Genomic DNA, 21,012 nt, shown 5'->3' on the forward strand with positions numbered 1-21,012 from the left:
CGCTCCCGTGGCCATTTCAAAAAGTAGACAAGAACTGGGTTGGGGCGAAAATATAGAACTTCGGGCCTCCGGCATCGTAAGAACCCAAAATGCCCTGAGTACACAAAGGGAGACTCTGCTGGAGGGTTGTGACAGCTAATTTTATTTGTCCTCTTGGCTAGACCAGATAGTTAGTGAAACACCAGTCTCGATGTTGCTGTGAAGGTTTTTTTTGGCCACACGGTGCGGCATGCGGGATCTTAGTTCCCTGACCAGGGATCGAACCCGCGCCCCCTACAGTGGAAGCGTCTCTGTGAAGGTATTTTTTTAGACTTGATGAGCATTAAATGGTAGCCTTTGAGTAAAGCAGGTTGCTGTCCATAATGTGGGAGGGCTTCATCCCCAAGACTGAGGTTCCCCAGAGAAGGAGGGCTTTATGACTCCAGACGGCCTTTGGAGCTGCAATACCAGCTCTTCCCTGGGTCTCCGCACTTTGCACGAGCCAATTCCTTAAAATAAATCTCTCTCCTTCTGTCTCTCTCTCTACAGCGTGCGTACAGATACAATTGGCTCTTCTTGGTTCCGTTTCTCTGGAGAACCCTAAGACAAGGCCTTGGGCGCCTCCCCAAGCAAAATTCCCTCACTTCCCCCGGAAATGTCCTTCCTTTACTCTTCTGTGTGGGTGCTGGGTCAAGGTCACTGGGATGAGAGAAGTTGAGGAGTTATAACCCGCTTCTGATTTGGTCTAAAATTAAAAAAAACAAAACGGAACAAAACAAAAAAACTTTTGGAGAAAAAAAATCGTGCAAATTCTACATGACTTAGATGCAGAGGGCCTCGAGCCTTGGCAAGTGTGCTCCGTCCTTTCATAGATCTAAAGGCATCAAAACATCTGTGTTCCCATTAACAACACGCTGACATGACACATAACTGTGGCTTAGAAGAAACCAGCGTGTGATGGCCCCTCCAAGGTCCAAGGGGTCATCCGTGGCTGCCTGGAGGGGTCTGGGGCTCTGTTAGCCTTGAGGTGGCCCTCAGAAATAGCCACTGTGCCAAGGCTGTCGCCGTCAGGATGACCGTCGAGCCAGGTCACGTGAGAATGGAGCCTCAAGGACCCCCCATTCTTGTGTCCCCCCATGCCTGGGCCCTTCAGGGCTTTGAGAGCTGGGCTTCATTTGTAAACTGAGCCCACACGGCAAGCAGGCCTGGATGGGGTGGGAAGGTCCGCCTACCGAGTTCTGGCACGGGCACGGGGTGAACTGGGGGACACACATCGTCTTTGTCTGAGTCTACCCTTGGGCCAGCAGGTGAGGTCTCAGGAGCTGGTCAGCCTCCCAGGAAGAGGGGTGTTGTCAGCCCTGAGGCGTCTCCATTAGATCCATGTGAGAGGGTGGGTTGGAGAGAAGATGGACAAGACTTTCCCTGGCGGTGCGGTGGGGTGGATGGAGGGTAGCTCTGTGACCTCCTTGCTCCCAGGAGCCTGACCTCCATCCCAGCTCAGGAAGAGCTGGCTGGGGTGACTGCTGTCGCTACTTTTCTCTCTGCTTTTGCCCTTCTCTGTAAACACTGCCCTTGGTGTTGCGTTCAGGGAAGCACCCAGCCCTGTGAGGCAGAGTTTGATACCAGAAGCGGTAAATCTGGATCTTTTTCCTACCCAAGGATGGAAGAGTTTCACTGCATGTCTTTTCTTGGTTCCATTACAAATACGTGATTAACTCTAAGAAATGGAAACGAATTTTCATTATTTATTGTCAATGGCATAAGCCAGGCTTGGAGCCAGGTATTGAAAGGATGCAAATTTAGACCATTTGAGGGTCTCTTCTTTGAGAAAAATATTAAAAATGAGAGTCCTGGAAGGGACTTCCATGGGGGCACAGTGGTTAAGAATCTGCCTGCCAATGCAGGGGACACAGGATTGAGCCCTGGTCTGGGAGGATCCCACGTGCTGCGGAGCAGCGAAACCCGTGCGCCACAACTACTGAGCCTGCACTCTAGAGCCCATGAGCCACAGCTACTGAGCCCTCGTGCCACAACTACTGAACCCTCGTGCCACAACTACTGAAGCCCATGTGCCACAACTACTGAAGCCCACACGCGTAAAGCCCGTGCTCCACAACAAGAGAAGCCACCGCAATGAGAAGCCCACGCACCGCAAGGAAGAGTAGCCCCCGCTCACTGCAACTAGAGAAAACCCACACACAGCGACAAAGACCCAATGCAACCAAAAATAAATAAATTAATTAATTTTAAAAAGAGTCCTGGAAGAGACCTTGGCAGGTGGGGGCCCTGGTTTGGCAGCTTCCTCTGACACACGCCTTCCTTCCCCCTGGTATGGAGCCCTCCTCTTCCTAGCCCTTCCCCCCACCTCCCCCCTACGCCCCCCTGCCTGGATTTGACCTTTGCCCAGTCACAGGCTTTGTGAGCCTTCCTGCCCAAGTGGGCGGTTGCTTTTTACAGTTGGGGTCTGGGACCCTGAGATGGGAAGCCAGCTTTCACTGTGGCAGGGCCAGGCTGAAATTCAGATGGGTGACACCTGAGGGTCCAGCCTATTTCCTGTCCCCCAGCCTCTGAGACCCTCGCAGCCCCTCAAAGCCCCCTCGGGCCGACCTCGTTGACGAGCTATGTTTATAAAGAAGGAAATGATCCATTCCCATGTGTGGCTTCTCTTGGCCCAGAGCAGATGGTGGGTGTGGGAGGGGAAGTGGGCAGACAAATGGAGTGGGGGGGCCAGGAGACCCCCTTCTTGGACAGAAAAGAACACAGAGGAACAGAAGTGAAATTGAGGCTCAGGGTCCAACTTTTGCTCTGCTCGTTGACATGGAAATGATGCCACAACCCAGAGTGGAGAGTAAAGAGCTAATGTAAGACCTGCGTCCCTTGGTCCAGCACCTGCAAGGTGATGCGTGTGTGTGTCTGTGTGTGTGCATGTGTATCTAATCCAAAAGTTAAAACCTCACAAAAAATTAACAGTGGTTGTCTTTGGTCATGGGACTTGTCCTTTGTTCTGATGTGTTTTTCTGCGTTTTGAATGGTTTTTCAGGAAGCATGCTTTATTTTCATGATCAAGCAAAACGATAAAGCTTTCTCAGTTTGAAAAGGGGAAACGCTTAGGTTCTCAGTCCCCCTCCTATGACGTGATTTGTCCCCATGATAACCCCCTAACCCTAATGTCCCAAGGTGCAGACCTCTTGAGCATTTGACTTGGTGCGAAGCTTTCTAGCCTGTCATCCACCTCTGCAGATAAACTCAGTTATGCCCCTGAGGCGTATCCTGAGGTCCACTGCAGGTGATGGATTCTGAGCATGGCTCCTGTGGACTCCATTTCCAGCACTTTGGGATCAAGGGGCTGCCCTGTTAGTAGCAGCTGTTGCACAGACCCCTCAAACCTCATGTCGAGAGGCAGTCATTCTTTCCACTGCCCTGGCACCCTGGCTCTGCCCCTGCCATGCTGGCTTGCCAAGAAGACAAGGATGTTCCTTTTTTTTTTTTTTTTTCCTTGCAAACTTTGACTCCCCCCACACTGAGTTTTATTGAGATATAATTGTATAATATAATATAAATGTGTAATAGCCTTGTATTAGTCTAAGGTATACAACATAGTGATTTGCTCTAGGTATATATTGTGAAATGATCACCACAGTAAGTCTAGTTAACATCCATCACCTCACACAGTTGCAATTTTTTTCTCGTGATGAGAACTTATAAAATCTACTCTCTTAGCAACTCTTACGTATGCAATATATTGTTGTTAACTATCGTCGCCATGCTGTACATTACATGCCCAGAACTTATTTATCCTATAACAAAAAGTTTTTTGTTTTTTTAATAAATTTATTTTATTTAGTTATTTATTTTTGGCTGTATTGGGTCTTCATTGCTATGCATGGGCTTTCCCTAGTTGTGGCAAGCGGGAGCTACTCTTCATTGCGGTGCGCGGGCTTCTCATTGCGGTGGCTTCTCTTTGTTGTGGAGCACAGGCTCTAGGAGCACGGGCTTCAGTAGTTGTGGCACGCGGGCTCAGTAGTTGTGGCTTGCTGGCTCTAGAGCACAGGCTCAGTAGTTGTGGCACACGGGCTTAGTTGCTCCGCAGCATGTGGGATCTTCCCGGACCAGGGCTCGAACCCATGTCCCCTGCATTGGCAGGCGGACTCTCAACCACTGCGCCACCAGGGAAGCCCCTAACCAAAAGTTTTGACCTTTTGACCCCCTTCACCCACTTCTCTAACCCCCCCCCACCCCCTGCCTCTGGTAACCACCAATCTGTTCTCTCTGTGTTGGGGTTTTTTCAGATTCCATATATAACTGAGATCATACAGTATTCATCTTTCTCTGTCTGACTTATTTCACTTAGCCTGATGTCCTCAAGGTCCATCCCGTTGTCACAAATGGCAGGATTTAATTCTTTTTTATGGCTTTTTCTACATTTTCTTTTTGCATTCATCCATCAGTGGACATTTAGGTGGTTTCCATGTCTTAGCTATTGAAAATAACTCTGCAGTGAGCATGGGTGCATATATCTTTTCGAGATATGATTTTGTTTCCTTTGGAATTGCTAGGCCATATGGTAGTTCTATTTTTAATTTTTTGAGTAAACTCCAATCTGTTCTCCACAGTGTCTGCACCAATTTACATTCCCACCAACAGTGCACGAGGGTTCCCTTTTCTCCACATCTTCACCAACACTTGTTATTTCTTGTCTTTTCTATAATAGCCATTCTAACAGGTGTGAGATGATACCTATTGTTGTTTTGATTTGCAGTTTTCTGATGATTAGTGATGTTGAGCATCTTTTCATGTACCTGTTGGCCATCTTTGGAATATCTTCTTTTGAAAAATGTCTGTTCAGATCCTCTGCCCATTTTTTTTTTTTTTTTTTTTGCAGTACGCGGGCCTGTCCCGTTGCGGAGAGAGTTGTGGCCTCTCCCGTTGCGGAGCACGGGATCCGGACGCACAGGCTCAGCGGCCATGGCTCACGGGCCCAGCCGCTCCGCGGCATGTGGGATCTTCCCAGACCGGGGCACGAACCCGCGTCCCCTGCATCGGCAGGTGGTCTCCCAACCACTGCGCAACCACGGAAGCCCCTCTGCCCATTTTTAAATCAGATTTTTGTTTGTTTGTTTGTTTTTGTTATCGAGTTGTATGAGTTCTTTGCATATTTTTAAATATTAACCCCTTATCAGATATTTTGCAGATGACTTGCAAATATTTTCTCCCATTCTGTAGGTTGCCTTTTCATTTTGCTGATGGTTTCCTTCGCTATATAGAAGCTTTTCAGTTTGATTTAGTTTCACTTGTTTATTTTCTCTTTTGTTGCCTTTGCTCTTGGTGTCATATCCAAAAAATCATTGCCAAGACTGATGTCAGAGATCTTACGGCCTATGTTTTCTTCTAGGAGTTTTATGGTTTCAGGTCTTATGTTCAAGTCTTCCATCTAATTTGAGTGGATTTTTGTATGATGTTAAGACAGAGGTCTAGTTTCATTCTTTTGCCTGTTACTGTCCAGTTTTTCCCAGCACCGTTTATTGAAGAGACTGTCCTTTTGCCATTGTATATTGTTGCCTCCTTGGTCATAAATTAATTGACCGTATGTGCATGGGTTTATTTCTGGGTTCACAAGGATTTTCTAACACTTCGTTCTGTTAGAATCACTCCAGTGAGGTCAGAGGCAAGGATGGAGATTTCCTGACTTTCCCTCAGCAAGTCCGCCCACCACCCTTCCCCCTCCTTCCCCGCCTGGATGTGGCCCTCGCGTGCTTGATCCGGAAGGTTTTTCCACTGTGATCGGAGAGGTGAACACGTCTCACCTGTAACGAACACCTTGAGGAGAAGCCACGGGTGCCTGCCATCCACGGTGCAGGGGTGAGGAGGGCTCGGGGGCGGTGCCGCCACAAGCAGAAGACGGTTGGCCCGGACCCAGGAGCCCTGGGCTTAAACTCACTTGACTGCCCAGAGGCCCCGTTCGCTCCACTCCTGATGCCCTTTTTTCTGTACTGACTTGAACCCCATGTCCCCAACCCCAGGTTCCTGGCAGAGGCCTTGGCGTTGATCTCTTGTCCCCTACTTCAAAACTTAGCCCCTCCCTGTCCCCTGGGACAGCCCTCTCCCAGCTCTCACGCCCTGGAGGCAACTGCTGGCCTGGTCCGGTGTGTGAGACCGTCTCCCCCACCCCTCCCGCCTTGCTGTCCTCACTGCCCCTTGCTCCTCAACCTGAAGTCTGGATGGGACTTAGAAACCCACTCCTGTGGGATATTTTGCTTGGGTCACAGAGTTCTCAGTCCCTAGTGCAGCTTAATCAATAAGACCATTCACCACACAGGGGCGTTTGTGAAATGCCCTAGGGCATAAGGCAGCCACTGGGCCAAGGACTGCTTGGCGGGGGGCACGGGGGCGGTAGTCAGCAGGCCCCCAGCCTGGCTCTACTGCTCATGAGCCACATGGTTTGGGACAGGTCCCCCGACTCTCAGCCCCTGTATCTCGACTGTGAAATAGAGACAATCCCAGGCCGTCTTCACCCAGGGTTGCTGCGAGCCAGTAGTCCTCTTAGAAGTAGGAAGTAGCTTTGCAAACTCAGAAATGTGAATCACACATGAGCCACGGAAGCCATCTCTGAAAGCGGCTCTTTTTTTTTTTTTTTAAGGGAAGGGAGGGGACTTCCCTGGTGGTCCAGTGGTTAAGACTTCACCTTCCACTGCAGGGGGTACGGATTCAATTCCTGGTCAGGGAGGTAAGATCCCACATGCCTCGTGGCCAAAAAGACCGAAACAGAAAACAGAAGCAATATTGTAACAAGTTCAATAAAGACTTGAAAAATGGTCCACATCAAAAAAAAAAAAAAAAAAAAAAAGCAATCTTTAAAAAAGAATTAAATAAATAAAGGGAAGGGAGACGGGTGTGGGAAATCAGGACTGGGTGGATGGCTGTGCTGTGCTGGGCAGGTAGGGGACCGCAGGAGGTCACTGCCCAGATGACCAGTTCTGGTCACCGCCCAGAACCTGTGTGGGAAGGGCCACAACAAGGGAAGGAGAAGGAAAACAAACAGACCTTCCCTTCCCAGAAATTGCGTTTGGGGCCAGGTGCCGTCAGGCCCTGGTTAGGGTGGAGGCCAAGGAGCCTCCATGGATTAACGAGCTCCAGGGGCAACTGGGGATTCAGCTTTGTCAAAAGCATCCATTGAACCAGGCCAGTGAGTCATCTGTTTGGTGAAATCTCCAAGGTGCAGCGGCCTGGCAGCCTCCTTGGGAGAGAGGCTGCAGCTCTGTTTCCACCACGGTGGCAGTGCTCCATTGGCGAAGCTGGAAGCCACCCGGGCTGCAGAGGCCACATGCCTGCCTGCCGCCTGCTGACTTTTAGACATTTTTTTCTAATTATGAAACTAATAATCGTTGTAGAAAAAAATAAGTATAAAAAATAAAATAAAAAGTGATCCACAAGCCTGTCCCTAGAGAAAACCATCATTCTGCTGTCCTCTGTTCCATGCAGGTCTTGTGAGTCAGGTTGGACCAGGCTATGCTGAGGTAACACACAACGCCCATGTGAGCCACGGCCATGGTCCTATATATTCACCTCTCCTTTCCTCCTGTTCATTTCCTGGCTCTTAAAGGCAATTAGGATCCGAAACTTTCAGATTTTTATCACTAAGCGTGATGCTGGGTATTGCTTGAAGTTAGTCTTTATCAGAATAAACACAAGCCTCCTTTTTCTAGTTTTTAAGGTTTTTAAAAATTGTCAGAACTCGGTGTTGACTTCTAGTGAATGCTTCTTTAACTCTATTGAGTATTTTCTTATTTGCCCTGTTAGATTTTTGAAAGTATAAGAACCACTGGGGGGCTTCCCTGGTGGCGCAGTGGTTAAGAATCCGCCTGCCAATGCAGGGGACACGGGTTCGAGCCCTGGTCCGGGAAGATCCCACATGCCGCGGAGCAACTAAGCCCGTGCGCCACAACTACTGAGCTTGCGCTCTAGAGCCCGTGAGCCACAACTGCTGAGCCTGTGTGCCACAACTATTGAAGCCCATGTGCCTAGAGCCCGTGCTCCGCAACCAGAGAAGCCACCACAATGAGAAGCCTGTGCACTGCAGTGAAGAGTAGGCCCCGCTCGCCACAACTAGAGAAAGCCCATGCACAGCAACGAAGACCCAACGCAGCCAAAAATAAAATAATAAATAAATAAATAAATTTTTAAAAAAAAGAACCATTGGGGATCCCTGTTTTGCCTGTTTTATATGTTTTATCATCCATCTGCTGTTAAAAATACCCAAGGGAGAAAAAAAGAAAATCCGAGGGAGAAAGAAAGAAAAGGTTCCCCAAGGCCCAGATTTCAGAGCATTAACTTAGAGTGAAGAATTGGGGGAGGGGGGCTGGGGGTTCTTTGGGGTAAGACCGCTGATACAAGGCACGTTGCGTTCAGGTAACTGTTGCGCCACCCAATCACTTAGAGTCATCGCTTCTGCCCTGCGCTCTGAAAATGGGACTTTTGTTTTCGCTGAGGGGTCAGCTGGGCCTCCGTTAACGTGCACTTGAGGCCGCCTTTTGGTGACCTAACCCGACAGATGTCGGGACGCCTGATGGGGCCACTTCTACCTTGTGCTCAGGGATTATCCAGGGTTTTTGGGCCCAAGGGCCGGGTGACTTCTGGAAGCCCACGGAAGGAGGATGGGACTGAACCAGCCCCCGTACTGCTGGTGGTGGTGATTTTTTTTCTCTCCCCAGAACTGTCTCAACAAACAGCAGCTCCTCTCGGCCATCCGCCAGCTGCAGCAGCTGCTAAAGGGCCAGGAGACACGCTTCGCCGAGGGCGTCCGTCACATGAAGAGCCGGCTGGTGGCGCTGCAGAGCTCTGTGAGCAGAGCGGGCCTGGACACGCCCCCAGGTGGGTCCCCAAGTCACCACCCCGGGCCCGGGGGAGTCCTCGCCCCACCCGGATCTCCCTTGCCTGGCCAGGGTTCGCAGTGCATTGAGTGGAAGGCGGGCCTTCCCCTGCCTCCCCTTCTGTCTGGGGCGGGACGGTAGGAGTGTGTGAAGAAGGCATCTGTCAGCCGTCTCCCCCCATCATCTGAGTGGTACCCATTTCCTCTTAGACCTTTTCATTCCAGGCTCAGCAGCCCTCACGTCTGCATAGCATCTCCAGAGAATTGTCGAAAGGCACCCCTTTCAGAGCATCAGCTGCTCTCCCTTCCCTGTCCCTATCCAGATGGACCCTAGGTAGTTCCTTTTTTTTTTTTTTTTTTTTTTTTTAAATTTAATAGACTATTTTCTTGAGCAGTTGTCAGTTCATGGCAACACTGAATGGAAAGCGCAGAGAGCTCCCATATACACCCTCCGGAACACACGCGGCCTTCCCGCCACCAGCATCCCGCACTCGTGTGACCCGCGGGTACAGCCTATGTACCAACATTGGCTTCCGTTTTCCAGGCATGGAAACTAGTCCTCCCTCCTCCGTGAGTCCCCCGTCAGTGCGGTGGGGTGGGATGGAGGGGCTGCTGAGGGCAAGTCCCGTTTGTCTGGTGAGGTTACTGGGGGCCCCCCCAGACCCCTTCCCCTGGCGGGTGGGACACTGACAGACACGGGGCCTTTTCCTGGTTGTCCCAGTGACAAGCTTCCATGCTGTCAAGGCCCTGGGGGTGGGTGGCTGGATTTCCTCTGGCCTCTCCTCCGGATGATTGATGGGGGTCAGGGAGAAGGTTGTGTGTTTGTTCTGAGTCGTGAACCTACGGAATATCTGACATCATTTACTCACTTAAGACACATTTCTCAAGGGCCTTCTTTGTGGTGTGAGATGAAGTTTCCTGAGTTGGATTTCCTACCTTTTCAGAGACTGTGGTAGCAAATCCAGAGTCTCCACAGCCCTGAGTCGACTCCTGTTTTCCTTGGCTCCACGGGTGCAGAACTAGACCTGCCGGCCAAACCCCTCACACTTTCCAAGGCGCCAAGAGGCCCCAGCCTTTGGTGGGGCTCATCACAGCCGGGCTCCGAGAGGCAGGCAGGGCATCCTTCCCTTCTGCTGCAGATGGGGAAACTGAGGCCAAGAGAAGTGAGTTAGCAGTAGTGGGTCCCAGCTCTGGTGATTCTGTTTCTGCTAGAGGTTCACCCGCACAGATCCTTTCTGTTTTCATGGGATCAGAGCCCCTGCCGTTTCTGGGAGTTTCCAAGAAGAACCTGCAGGAGATAATTTCTACAACTTCTCTGTCCATGTTAGAGGTCCCTGTCCACGAGTATATACAGAAAGGTGGCTATGGTTAAATTACTAATCCTCTTGTCACCAGGTTCAAGGTCTTTCTCCTCTGAACCATACAAGATTTTTCAAAGTGGCCAGTTCTCTTTTTAAAGAGTTGCTGTCACGCGTTCCGTCTCTCTTGTGTGTCGGACACGGGGCTGGCAGCTGTCAGGACTGCCTGCAGGGGAGGGGGGCGCCACACAGGTGACGGAGGAAGCCAGGTCAAACTGCATGTAGTGGGAAAATGATCTTGTTCTTTTTTTAGAAGGGCATGTGCAGGCGGTCAGGAAGAATAATTTCTAGTCCTGGAAAATTCTTGGCCTTCCTCTTTCTGGCTTGTGTTCTAAGTATCTCCCTCCTGTTTTCCTAGGAACATCACAATCCATCAGCTTTAGGGCTTATCTCGGCCCCCCCTCATTCCGATCGTGTTTCCAAATCACCAGTAATTTAACCATAGCTACCTTTCTAACCATAGCTACCTTCACTGCCAAGCTCATTCTTACATGTTATCCTCCTTCGGGAAGGTGTAGGCAGCTTCCCTGTGGCCCTGGAGACTCACCGAGACACGATCAGGATGAAATGAGCCAGCCAAGGGGCAAGTCTTTCCACCCAACAGAAACCTTCGGCTCCCATTTGGGAAGTGCTTGCTATTATTTTTTTTTTTTTTTTAAGATTTTTTGATGTGGACCATTTTTCAAGTCTTTATTGAATTTGTTACAATACTGCTTCTGTTTTATGTTGTGGTTTTTTTGGCCACGAGGCACGTGGGATCTTAGCTCCCCGACCAGGAATCGAACCCGCACGCCCTGCATTGGAAGGTGAAGTCTTAGCCACTGGACTGCCAGGGAAGTCCCTGCAAATTGATTTTTAATTCATATGTATCCATTCATTAAGTCTACTGACATTCGTGGAGCTGTGTGGAGATACTGACTCCATCCAGTCTGGTACCATTTACCTGTGAGTAGCTCCAGCAGGGAGGTTTTCTTTTTTGAGGGTTTTAAAGATTTCTCTTCCCCAAAGAGACCCTACTCCTTTCCCCCAAAGCATTTTGAATCGTTTTCAGCACAGTGCAGTAGTAGATTTTTCAGAGAGAAATATAAAGTCGTGTATTTACAGGGACCGAGACAGCAAGCTAGGAGCGCCCAAGCATTGGGCTGTGGGCTCATCCTGGCTTCCTGCTCACAAGGTCATTACCACGGGTACCCACTTGGAGGTTCATAAAGGAAGGTGACACAGCATGGTCAGGTGTTCCCCAGTAACCAGAGGGCACTGAGAGTCCCGGGGGGGGGGCAGCTCCTGCCCTTCTCCCAGGACACAGGTGGGATTTGGGGCAGAGCTGCGGGTGGCTGCCCAGTGCCCCCAGAGTGACGTGTGGGCAGATGCTCCCCTCGCAGGGGATGCTGAGCGATTCTCCATCACGCACTTCAACCTACACAGCTGAAGCAATAGCTTCGTTTTCATCTGTCTAAAGCCCTGAAAATATTTTTACAAATGACACTTGGAACCTACTTTAAAACGTGTTAGAGGTGGCTCTGAATTTCCAGCTCAGCTAAATCCAAACCCAACCTGTCACAACTCGGGACACTGTCCCTTTAGACAAGCGTGGACCACGCGTGGCGCTCGGCTGCAGGTGGAGGAGGAACGGGGAGCGTCTCCCCTCTCTCTCCAGCCCACGGTGGTCCTTCAGGAAATCTGGTTGCTTCTGCCTTCGCAGCACAGCCAGGGTTGAAGCCATCGCTCCTGGCTCCTTGCTCCCGCCCTGGGCTGAGCCCCTTTCATCCTGCCCCTGCCTTCTACCTCCCTCTCTGTCCTCTCTCCCGCTGGACGTTGCACTCAAGCTGAAGCCAGAGTGATGCTGTTTGCGTACAGCTCGGTCACTTCCTGCCTCTCCTCAGACCCTCCAGCGGCCCCATCTCATGCCAAGAGCCAGTTACGTGGCCTTTTCTTTCCTTTTCTGTGCCATGTGACACTGCTCTATGTCGCTCCCTGACGCCTCTCTGGCTTCCTCCCCCAACTACTGTCCGGCTCATCCTCTCCACTGCAGCCACGGTGGTCTCCTGGACATTCCTCATACCTGCCAGGCACACACCCACCTCAGGGCCTTTGCACCGGCTTGATCCGTCTGTCCTCTGCAGATATCTGCACGGTCATGCCTTCACCTCATTCAACTTTTTGTCCCAGGGAGACCTCCCCGGCCACCATACCCAAATTCAGCCCTCCTCTGGCATCCCCAGCACTATTCCCTACTTTATTTTCTACATGTCACTTGTCACCTCTTGTCACTCCTTGCTATTTGCTTGTGGATCTTGCTTATCACGTGTCTCCCCTGCTAGAAGGGCGCTTCCCGAGAGCTGGGTTTCATCTGTTTTGTTCACTAAGTGCCAAACTTCTCATATGGTGCCTGGCAGATGGTAAGAACCCAGTAAACAATTTTTCACTCATTCATTTGGTCAAGAATTATTTACTGGGCACTCATAATGTGCCAGACACTGGGCTGGTGCCGGGATACAGCAGGGACAGGAGGCTGGGCAAGGTCCCTGCCCTCTGGAGCTGCATTCCGAGGGAGAAACTGACAATGAATGTGGAAACAAACGCATCAGTAAGATAACACCAACAGTTACACATGCTGGAGGAAAGCAAAGTGAGCTCACGGGAGGTTTTAGCAGAACATGGTGGTTAGAGAACATTCTGGAAGGTGGAGGGCATTCGGGTCAAGACTTGGAGAGTGAGAAGCAGCCAGAGATGGGCAGTTCTGGGGAAAGAACATTCCAGGCAGAGAGAAGGGCAAAAGCCAAGGCCTGGAAGTGGGGCTGAGCCCAGCCTGTTCGGGAGAACCAAGGAAACCCCGGGGACGGCTGGGGCTCCGAGACAGCAGAGCGAGAGGGTGGGCCCTGTGGGGGGGGTTCCAGCTCCTACCCTCCCAGGCTGCCAGGCCCCGCCCACGACCCTGGGAGTCTGTCTCTGAGCTGCGGTCTCCTCATCTGTCACCAAGCGGGCATGCATTACCTGTGCCCAAGAGTGCTTTGAGGGTTCAGTGACACGTGGTATGTAAAACGTGCAGCCCAGGGAATTCCCTGGCAGTTCCCTGGTTAGGACTCTGTGCTTTCGCTGCTGAGGGCCCGGGTTCGATCCCTGCTTGGGGAACCAAGATCCCGCAAGCCGTGCGGTGCAGCCAAAAAATAAGAAAAAATAAAATGTGCAGCCCAGTGCACAGCCCAGAGCAGGCACTCAACCTCAGGGCGCTGAGGGTGAGAAGCCTTGTAATCCAGAGTGATGTCTAAACGGCTGTGGGCCTTCTTTTGTTCCTTACAGTTTCCTGCCCTGCTCTGAGCACCCCTCCGGATGGCAGAAAGTTTGGGAGCAAGTACTTAGTGGATCACGAAGTCCATTTTACCTGCAACGCTGGCTTCCGGCTGGTCGGGTCCAGCAGCGTGGTGTGTCTTCCCAACGGCACCTGGACGGGAGAGCAGCCCCGCTGTAGAGGTACGGTCCTTCCTTCCCAGGGGCCTGCCGGGCGGGAAGGGTCATTCCGGGGGACACTTCTCTGCCTGATTCCTCAACCGCAGAACAGCAGCCAGCGTGTCTGATGACCACAGCCTGGCTTGGGCTGGCATCTATATCTGCATAAGCCCTCGCCAGACCCTCCCAACGATTCAGTCTTCTTGTTTTGCGTACGGGGAAATTGAGGCACAGAGAGGTGAAGGAACTTGCCCCAGGCCACACAGCTGGGGGACAGGCTGAACTGACTCATACCATACCCTCTGACCCCAGAGTTGGGGCAAGAAGTCTTCTGTGGGTTGGGAGAGGGGCAAGAAGAGGTACTGCAGGGAAATGTTCCTCCTTTGGGCTGCTTTGTTCTGGGGCTGTAGTTTACTGGCGAGCCTCTTGGTGATCTGTAGGGTTGAGGAAATTTCTCAGGTGTCCTCTGTGACTGCTTTGGGACTTGGTGTAGACAGGCTCCAGGAGAGACCATTGGGATGAGAGGGAGGCATGAAAAGGCTTCTCTTCTCTGTGCTAAGCTTGAAAACAGGACTTTCTTGGCACGCCTAATTTGTTGGCTTTTTTTAAAGTATATGGTCAAAATATCACAGATATCCTGTTCGTTTTCAGAACAGGATTCACGGGACATCTGCTGGGGCAGAATGTCCACAATTGTAGCCCAAGCATTGAAGGGGAAAATGCAAATATTACATAAATAAGTCCATTGTCAAGAGTAGTATGGAGAGGATTTCAAATGCATAAATAACTTGAAAATATAAAGGAACATCAGAAAACAGACCATCTCGGGACTTCCCTCGTGGTGCAGTGGTTAAGACTCCACGCTCCCAAGGCAGGGGGCCCGAGTTCATTCCCTAGTCAGGGAACTAGATCGCACATGCATGCCGTACCTAAGAGTTCACATGCCACGACTAAGGAGCCTGCCTGCCGCAACTAAGACCTGGGCCAGCCAAATAAATAAAATACTTTTTTTAATGTTAAAAAAAAAAAAAAAAAAAAAAAAGAGGCTATCTCTGAAGACGAGTGTAGGTTGACATGAGAAGCACAGGGCAACCAGCAGCACATTCATAGACCTAGACTTCTGTTTCCCCCTCCTGGGAAGAACAGTGATTCAAAGGTCGATGACAGGTACCAGCTCTCAGACTTATCTGGGAGCCAGCCAGGAAATCAAGCCACATGACTTGCAAACACACCGGGGGAAATGCCAGTATCTGGATTTACCCTTGACCCTGAGAGATCTCCATCCGGGAAAAGCACCTTATGTGTGCTAAAACTATGGTAGCAGGGCTTCCCTGGTGGCGCAGTGGTTGAGAATCCGCCTGCCGATGCAGGGGACACGGGTTCATGCCCCGGTCCGGGAAGATCCCACATGCTGCAGAGTGGCTGGGCCCGTGAGCCATGGCCGCTGCGCCTGCGCTTCCGGAGCCTGTGCTCCGCAACGGGAGAGGCCACAACAGTGAGAGGCCTGCGTACCACAAAAAAAAAAAAAAAAAAAAAAAAAACTATGGTAGCAGAGGTGGGACCACAACAGCATTTCATTGTCATTGCTTTGGGTGTCTGTATTTTTAACTTACAGATTGAGTTACTGACCCCAGTTGGTTTCTTCCTCCGAGCATCCAGGTGTCCCTGGGGGCCCCACCAACTTCCATGAGGTGCGGACGCATCTCACCTGTTGGTGCTTCTGTCATGGACACCGGGCGGCACCAGCCCACACTCCCCCGGCAGTGCTGTGGGCAAGCGCATTTTACCCGAGTGCAAGTTTTCTTTCTTGCTCAGGTCTTATCCATATTCAGCCCACGGTGGGGATACACATTTACAGTGAGCATCATGGGGTTTGAATGAAAAGATGGGTTCGAAGGAGAAGACAGCTGAAAAATGCATATTAAGGCAGATAAGTAAGCAACACCAGAGGCTCAGGAACAAAGGAAATACCTAGTTGCTTGACAAAGTTGGGACCCAAAGCAGCCCCGTGTCATCTTACCAGCCTGACTAGGATGCCTTCCCAGAGGATCCTGGGCGTGTCTGCCAGCTGCCCTCTTGACCTTGCACGTGTTAATCATGTATTAGCACCTCACCTCCCTGCAGCAGGACCCCCTTAATGGAAAACAGAGCCCTGCTGCGCTGTGGCCTGTGTGCTGTGGTTCCCCAACTGTCAGGTGCTCTAGAGTCACCCAGGAAGCTTGTAAAACACAGGCTCTGAGGCCTCAACAGGTCTACCGAGTTGGGTGAGATCTTTATGGATGAGACTTGGGAAATCTGCATTTTTCGTACGATTCTGACGTTAACTGAATTTTGAGAAACACCACTTTATTGGTTTTTGCCACTGCCAGAAACCACAGGGGGGAAATCATCTTCTTATACTTACAGGGAATTTATCTCAAGACCCAAAAGGTCAATGCCGCTGAAATATTTGGCAGTGCTTTAATAATTGCCCCTCGGACTTCCCTGGTGGCGCAGTGGTTGAGAGTCCGCCTGCCGATGCAGGGGATGCGGGTTCGTGCCCCGGTCCGGGAAGATCCCGCATGTCGCGGAGCAGCTGGGCCCGTGAGCCATGGCCGCTGAGCCTGCGCGTCCGGAGCCTGTGCTCCGCAACGGGAGAGGCCACAACAGTGAGAGGCCCGCGTAACGCAAAAAAAAAAAAAAAAAAAAGAAGAGGGGTGTGCTGATTGGATGGGCATGTTGCTGTTGTGTAGACATGCACTGGAGGTGACTAGAAGAGATAGACGCTGGGAAACCACTTAGGTGGCCGTTAGCAGGTCCAGGGGAGAGATACAGCAGGGGAGATTGAAAGTAAACTTGGAGACAGAACTGATGGAACTTATCCCACGTGGGATGTCAGCAGGAAGAGAAGGCGGGCGAGGCTCCCAGGCTCCCAGACAGGGTGCATGAGACAATGAAGAACCAGCGACAGATGTAGGTTTGTTTTTGGTGGTTGTTTTTATTTCACTATAGTTGATTTATAATACTGTGTTAGTTTCAGAGGTACGGCTTCAGATTCTTTTCCATTACAAGTTATTGCAAGATACTGAATATAGTTCCCTGTGTTACACAGTAAATCCTTGTTGTTTATCTCTTTTATATATACTAGTGTGTATCTGCTAATCCCAAACTCCTCATTTATCCCTTTCCTTCCCGTATCCCCTTTCGTAATCATAATTTTGTTTTCTATGTCTGTGAGGCTGTTTCTGTTTTGTGAGTTGATTTGTATTATTTTTTCAGATTCCACATATAAGTGATATCATGTAATATTTGTCTTTCTCTGTCTGACTTACTTTACTTTGTATGATCGTCTCTAGGTGCATCCATGTGGCTGCAACTGGCATTATTTCATTCTTTTTTCTCTTGGTGGGAATGTAAATTAGTAGGTTTGTTTTAAGCAACCTGTGTGTGGGTCGATGATCAGAATTCCATTTTGGTCACGTTAACGTGTCTGTGCGACATCCCAGTAGAGATCCATACATTCAACCCGCGGAGACCATCGCGCACAGTACCGTGCCCTGGTTACCAGTCCCAGTGAGGCTCCAAGCACTTTCTGCCCACTGCATCTCGGTGTTGGGGTCGCCAAGGAAAACACAAAGCAGTCGGGCCCTGGCTGGAGCAACGCTGTCCTCACGCAGAGTAGACAGAGCAAGATCGGCTCCAGCCGTGGGCGTCCGTCCCCCCGGGCGGGTGGGTCTCCCTCAGCAGCACTTGCACAGGGCAGCTCACCTGCGTGCAGTGGAAGGACCCTCCTCCCCGCCCCTCCACTTCCCCAAGGAGGCTGCAACACTGGAGCTGAGGGCCATCGACCTACAACTTCAGCAGAACAAAAGAGGAAGCAGGGAAAGATATGGCCACACGAGGTGGTAAACCCAGCACAGGCCGTGGGGATGCTTTATCTCATGTCGAGGGAGTGTGCCAGGCCCAGTGGGGGGCCAAAGACTTCCTTTCCCAATAGAGTTAGGTGGACAGTTGGATGTAAAGTCTGGTGTCAAGGGCAAAGGAGGGTCAGAGAGACGCAGTTGGGAAGTATTAGCATAATGATGGTGTTTAAATCCATGGACAGTGATAAGAGCAGCCAGAGAAGAGGGTAGAGAGAAAAAAGAAGTAGCTCAGGGGACTTCCCTGGTGGTGCAGTGGTTAAGAATCCACCCGCCCGATGCAGGGGACATGGGTTCGAGCCCTGGTCCGGGAAGATCCCACATGCCGCAGAGCAACTAAGCCCGTGCGCCACAACTACTGAGCCTGCGCTCTAGAGCCCGCAAGCCACAACTACTGAGCCCACGTGCCACAACTACTGAAGCCCATGCGCCTAGAGCCTGTGCTCTGCAAGAAGAGAAGTCACCACAATGAGAAGCCCGCGTACCGCAACAAAGGGTAGCCCCCGCTCGCCACAACTAGAGAAAGCCCGTGTGCAGCAAGGAAGACCCAACACAGCCAAACATAAATAAATAAACTCATATCAGATCTTGCCTCTAAAAAAAAAAAAAAAAAAGAGAAGAAAAAGAAGAAGAAGAAGAAGTAGCTCAGGACCCAGACAAAGGAGGGCAAAGGAGGACAGGAAGAGCCTGCAGAGGCAAACCACAGGGAGACTGCAGAAAAGCAGGGTCGTGCACTGGATTTGGTGTCTGGAAGGTTATCTTGGAGTCAGAATAGAGCACAGCTTCAGTTCCCTTGCCTTCATATCCCCAGGCCTCTTCTCAGGCACCTTTAAACAGCAATTGAAAGACCTTTGATATAGTAGCCACTTGATAATTAGTTACTGTGAAACTGACTGGCTGGCTGATTTACCGAATGCTTGAGTGAGTGAATGAATGAATGGGGGATTATATTTAGAAACTATGAATTTCCTTCCAGACTTTTATCTAAGCAGATATATGCAAATTTTACTTATTCAACTTCTTCTGTGTGTAGATATTAACACAAGTTAATCTCCATTAACTCTTCTTTCTAAACTTAACTTTTAATGATTATGAAGCACTTAAGGGCTATTCTATACTTAACTATTCCTCTGTTGCTTCTATAATCATAACCAATGCCGAGACAAGCAAGCTTTTTTTCTTTTCCATTATGGTTTATTACAGGATATTGAATATAGTTCCCTGTGCTCTACAGTAGGACCGTGTTGTTTATCCCTTCTATATGTAATAGTTTGCATCTGCTAATCCCAACCTCTCATTCCATCCCCCCCCACCGCCACTGCCACAGTGTGGTATTTGTCTTTCTCTGTCTGACTTACTTCCCTTAGTGTGATTATCTCTGTGTCCATCCATGTAGCTGCAAATGGCATTATTTCATTCTTTTTCATGGTTGAGTAATACTCCATCGTGTGTGTGTGTATATGTACCACATCTTCTTTATCCATTCATCAAGACAAGCAATCTTAAAGCATTTTTCATTATGAAAAAATTCAAACATTCAAAAGTAGAAAGAATAGTTTAATGGTTCTCAGCTACTCATAGCCCAGTAATTATCAACACAGCAAATCCCTTAATATCTTGAAATATCTAGTCAGGGTAAACGTTTCTCCAATTGTCCCTCATATTTTTAACGCTTTGTTTGAACCAGGGTCCAAATAAGTTCCATACATTGCAGTTGGTTGATGTGTCTCCTACACCTTTTTAATCCATAGTTGTCTTTTTTTTTTTAACATCGTCATTGGAGTATAACTGCTGTACAAAGGTGTGTTAGTTTCTGCTTTACAACAAAGCGAATCAGCTATACATATACATACGTTCCCATATCTCTTCCCTCTTGCGTCACCCTCCCTCCCACCCTCCCCATCCCACCCCTCCAGGTGGTCACAAAGCACAGAGGTGATCTCCCTGTGCTATGTGGCAGCTTCCCACTAGCTATCTATTTTACTTTTGATAGTGTATATATGTCCACGCCACTCTCTCACTTTGTCCCAGCTCACCCTTCCCCCTCCCCACATCCTCAAGTCCATGCTCTAGTAGGTCTGTGTCTTTATTCCCATCTTACCCCTAGGTTCATCATGACCTTATTTTTCCTTAGATTCCATATATAGGTGTTAGCATACGGTATTTGTTTTTCTTTCTGACTTACTTCACTCTGTATGACAGACTCTAGGTCCACCCACTTCACTACAAAAAACTCAATTTCATTTCTTTTTATGGCTGAGTAATATTCCATTGTATATATGTGCCACATCTTCTTTATCCATTCATGTGTCGATGGACACTTAGGTTGCTTCCATGTCCTGGCTATCGTAAACAGAGCTGCAATGAACATTGTGGTACATGACTCTTTTTGAATTATGGTTTTCTCAGGGTATATGCCCAGTAGTGGGATTGCTGGGTCACATGGTAGTTCTATTTGTAGTTTTTTAAGGAACCTCCATACTGTTCTCCATAGTGTCTGTATCAGTTTACATTCCCACCAGCAGTGCAAGAGGGTTCCCTTTTCTCCACACCCTCTCCAGCATTTATTGTTTCATAGTCGTCTTGAAGAAGACAACTCCTCCTCCCCGTCTCCCATTCCTTTGCAGTTTATTTGTTGAAGAAAATGCGTTGTTTCCCACAGCCTTGATCTTGCTCACTGCATCCCTGTGGGGTCATTTAACATGACCTGCATTTCTTTGGTCTGTGTGTCCAGTTTTACTGAGATATAATGACATACAGCACTGTGTATGTTTAAGGTGTACAGCATAACTACTTGACGTCCATATGTTGTGAAATGATTGCCACAAGAAGTTTCGTTAACACTCATCATCTCCTACAGATACAAAAAACAATGTTTGTTTTTTTTTTTCCTTGTGATGAGAACTCTTAGGGTTGACTCCCTTTCAGATATACCACACAGCAGAGCTAACGACAGTCATCACGTTGTACATTATATGCCTAGTACTTATCTTATGACTGGAAGTTTGTAAGTTTTTGGTCTCTGTATTGCTTATAAACTGGTAGCTAACTCCAGGGGCTTGATTAGATTCTGGTGAGATTTTTGTACTGTTTGGGCAACGCGGCGGTACATACTTGTGCTGGGAAGTCCCTGCTGTCTGTCTTCTCTCTTCTTGTGATGCTGAGCCTTGGTAAGAAACACTGTCCTCATGCTGACCTCTCTCCAGTAGTTCCTTGAAGAGGGACTCAGGGGAAAATTTCCCGAGTTGTTACACTTTCAAAAAGTGTACAGCTCTACCACCCAACGACTGTTGGATTGGACATAAAATACCTGTCTCACATTTTCTTGAGTATCTTAAATGTGTTCTTCCACGTCTCCTGTTTTAACTGATACTGTTGTTGCTATCCTAAGTCTTTGTGCCTGGATGCCCAAAGGATTTTTTAATTTTTCTTGAAAATCCAATAATTGTATTGGGATCCGGCT

The 21,012-nt window shown here is 49.4% G+C and overlaps 1 protein-coding gene across 1 annotated transcript in view; it reads left to right on the top strand.

The window, feature by feature from the left end:
- The window catches only part of FBLN7 (fibulin 7), a 50,547-nt gene that overhangs the window by 14,431 nt on the left and 15,104 nt on the right, over positions 1-21,012 (top strand). The window contains 2 exon segments of the mRNA XM_059079097.2: positions 8,688-8,847; positions 13,504-13,674. Of these exon segments, the coding sequence (XP_058935080.1) occupies positions 8,688-8,847; positions 13,504-13,674 (331 nt within the window).

Source organism: Kogia breviceps, chromosome 11 (assembly GCF_026419965.1).
Source record: "Kogia breviceps isolate mKogBre1 chromosome 11, mKogBre1 haplotype 1, whole genome shotgun sequence".
Taxonomy (NCBI): domain Eukaryota; kingdom Metazoa; phylum Chordata; class Mammalia; order Artiodactyla; family Physeteridae; genus Kogia; species Kogia breviceps.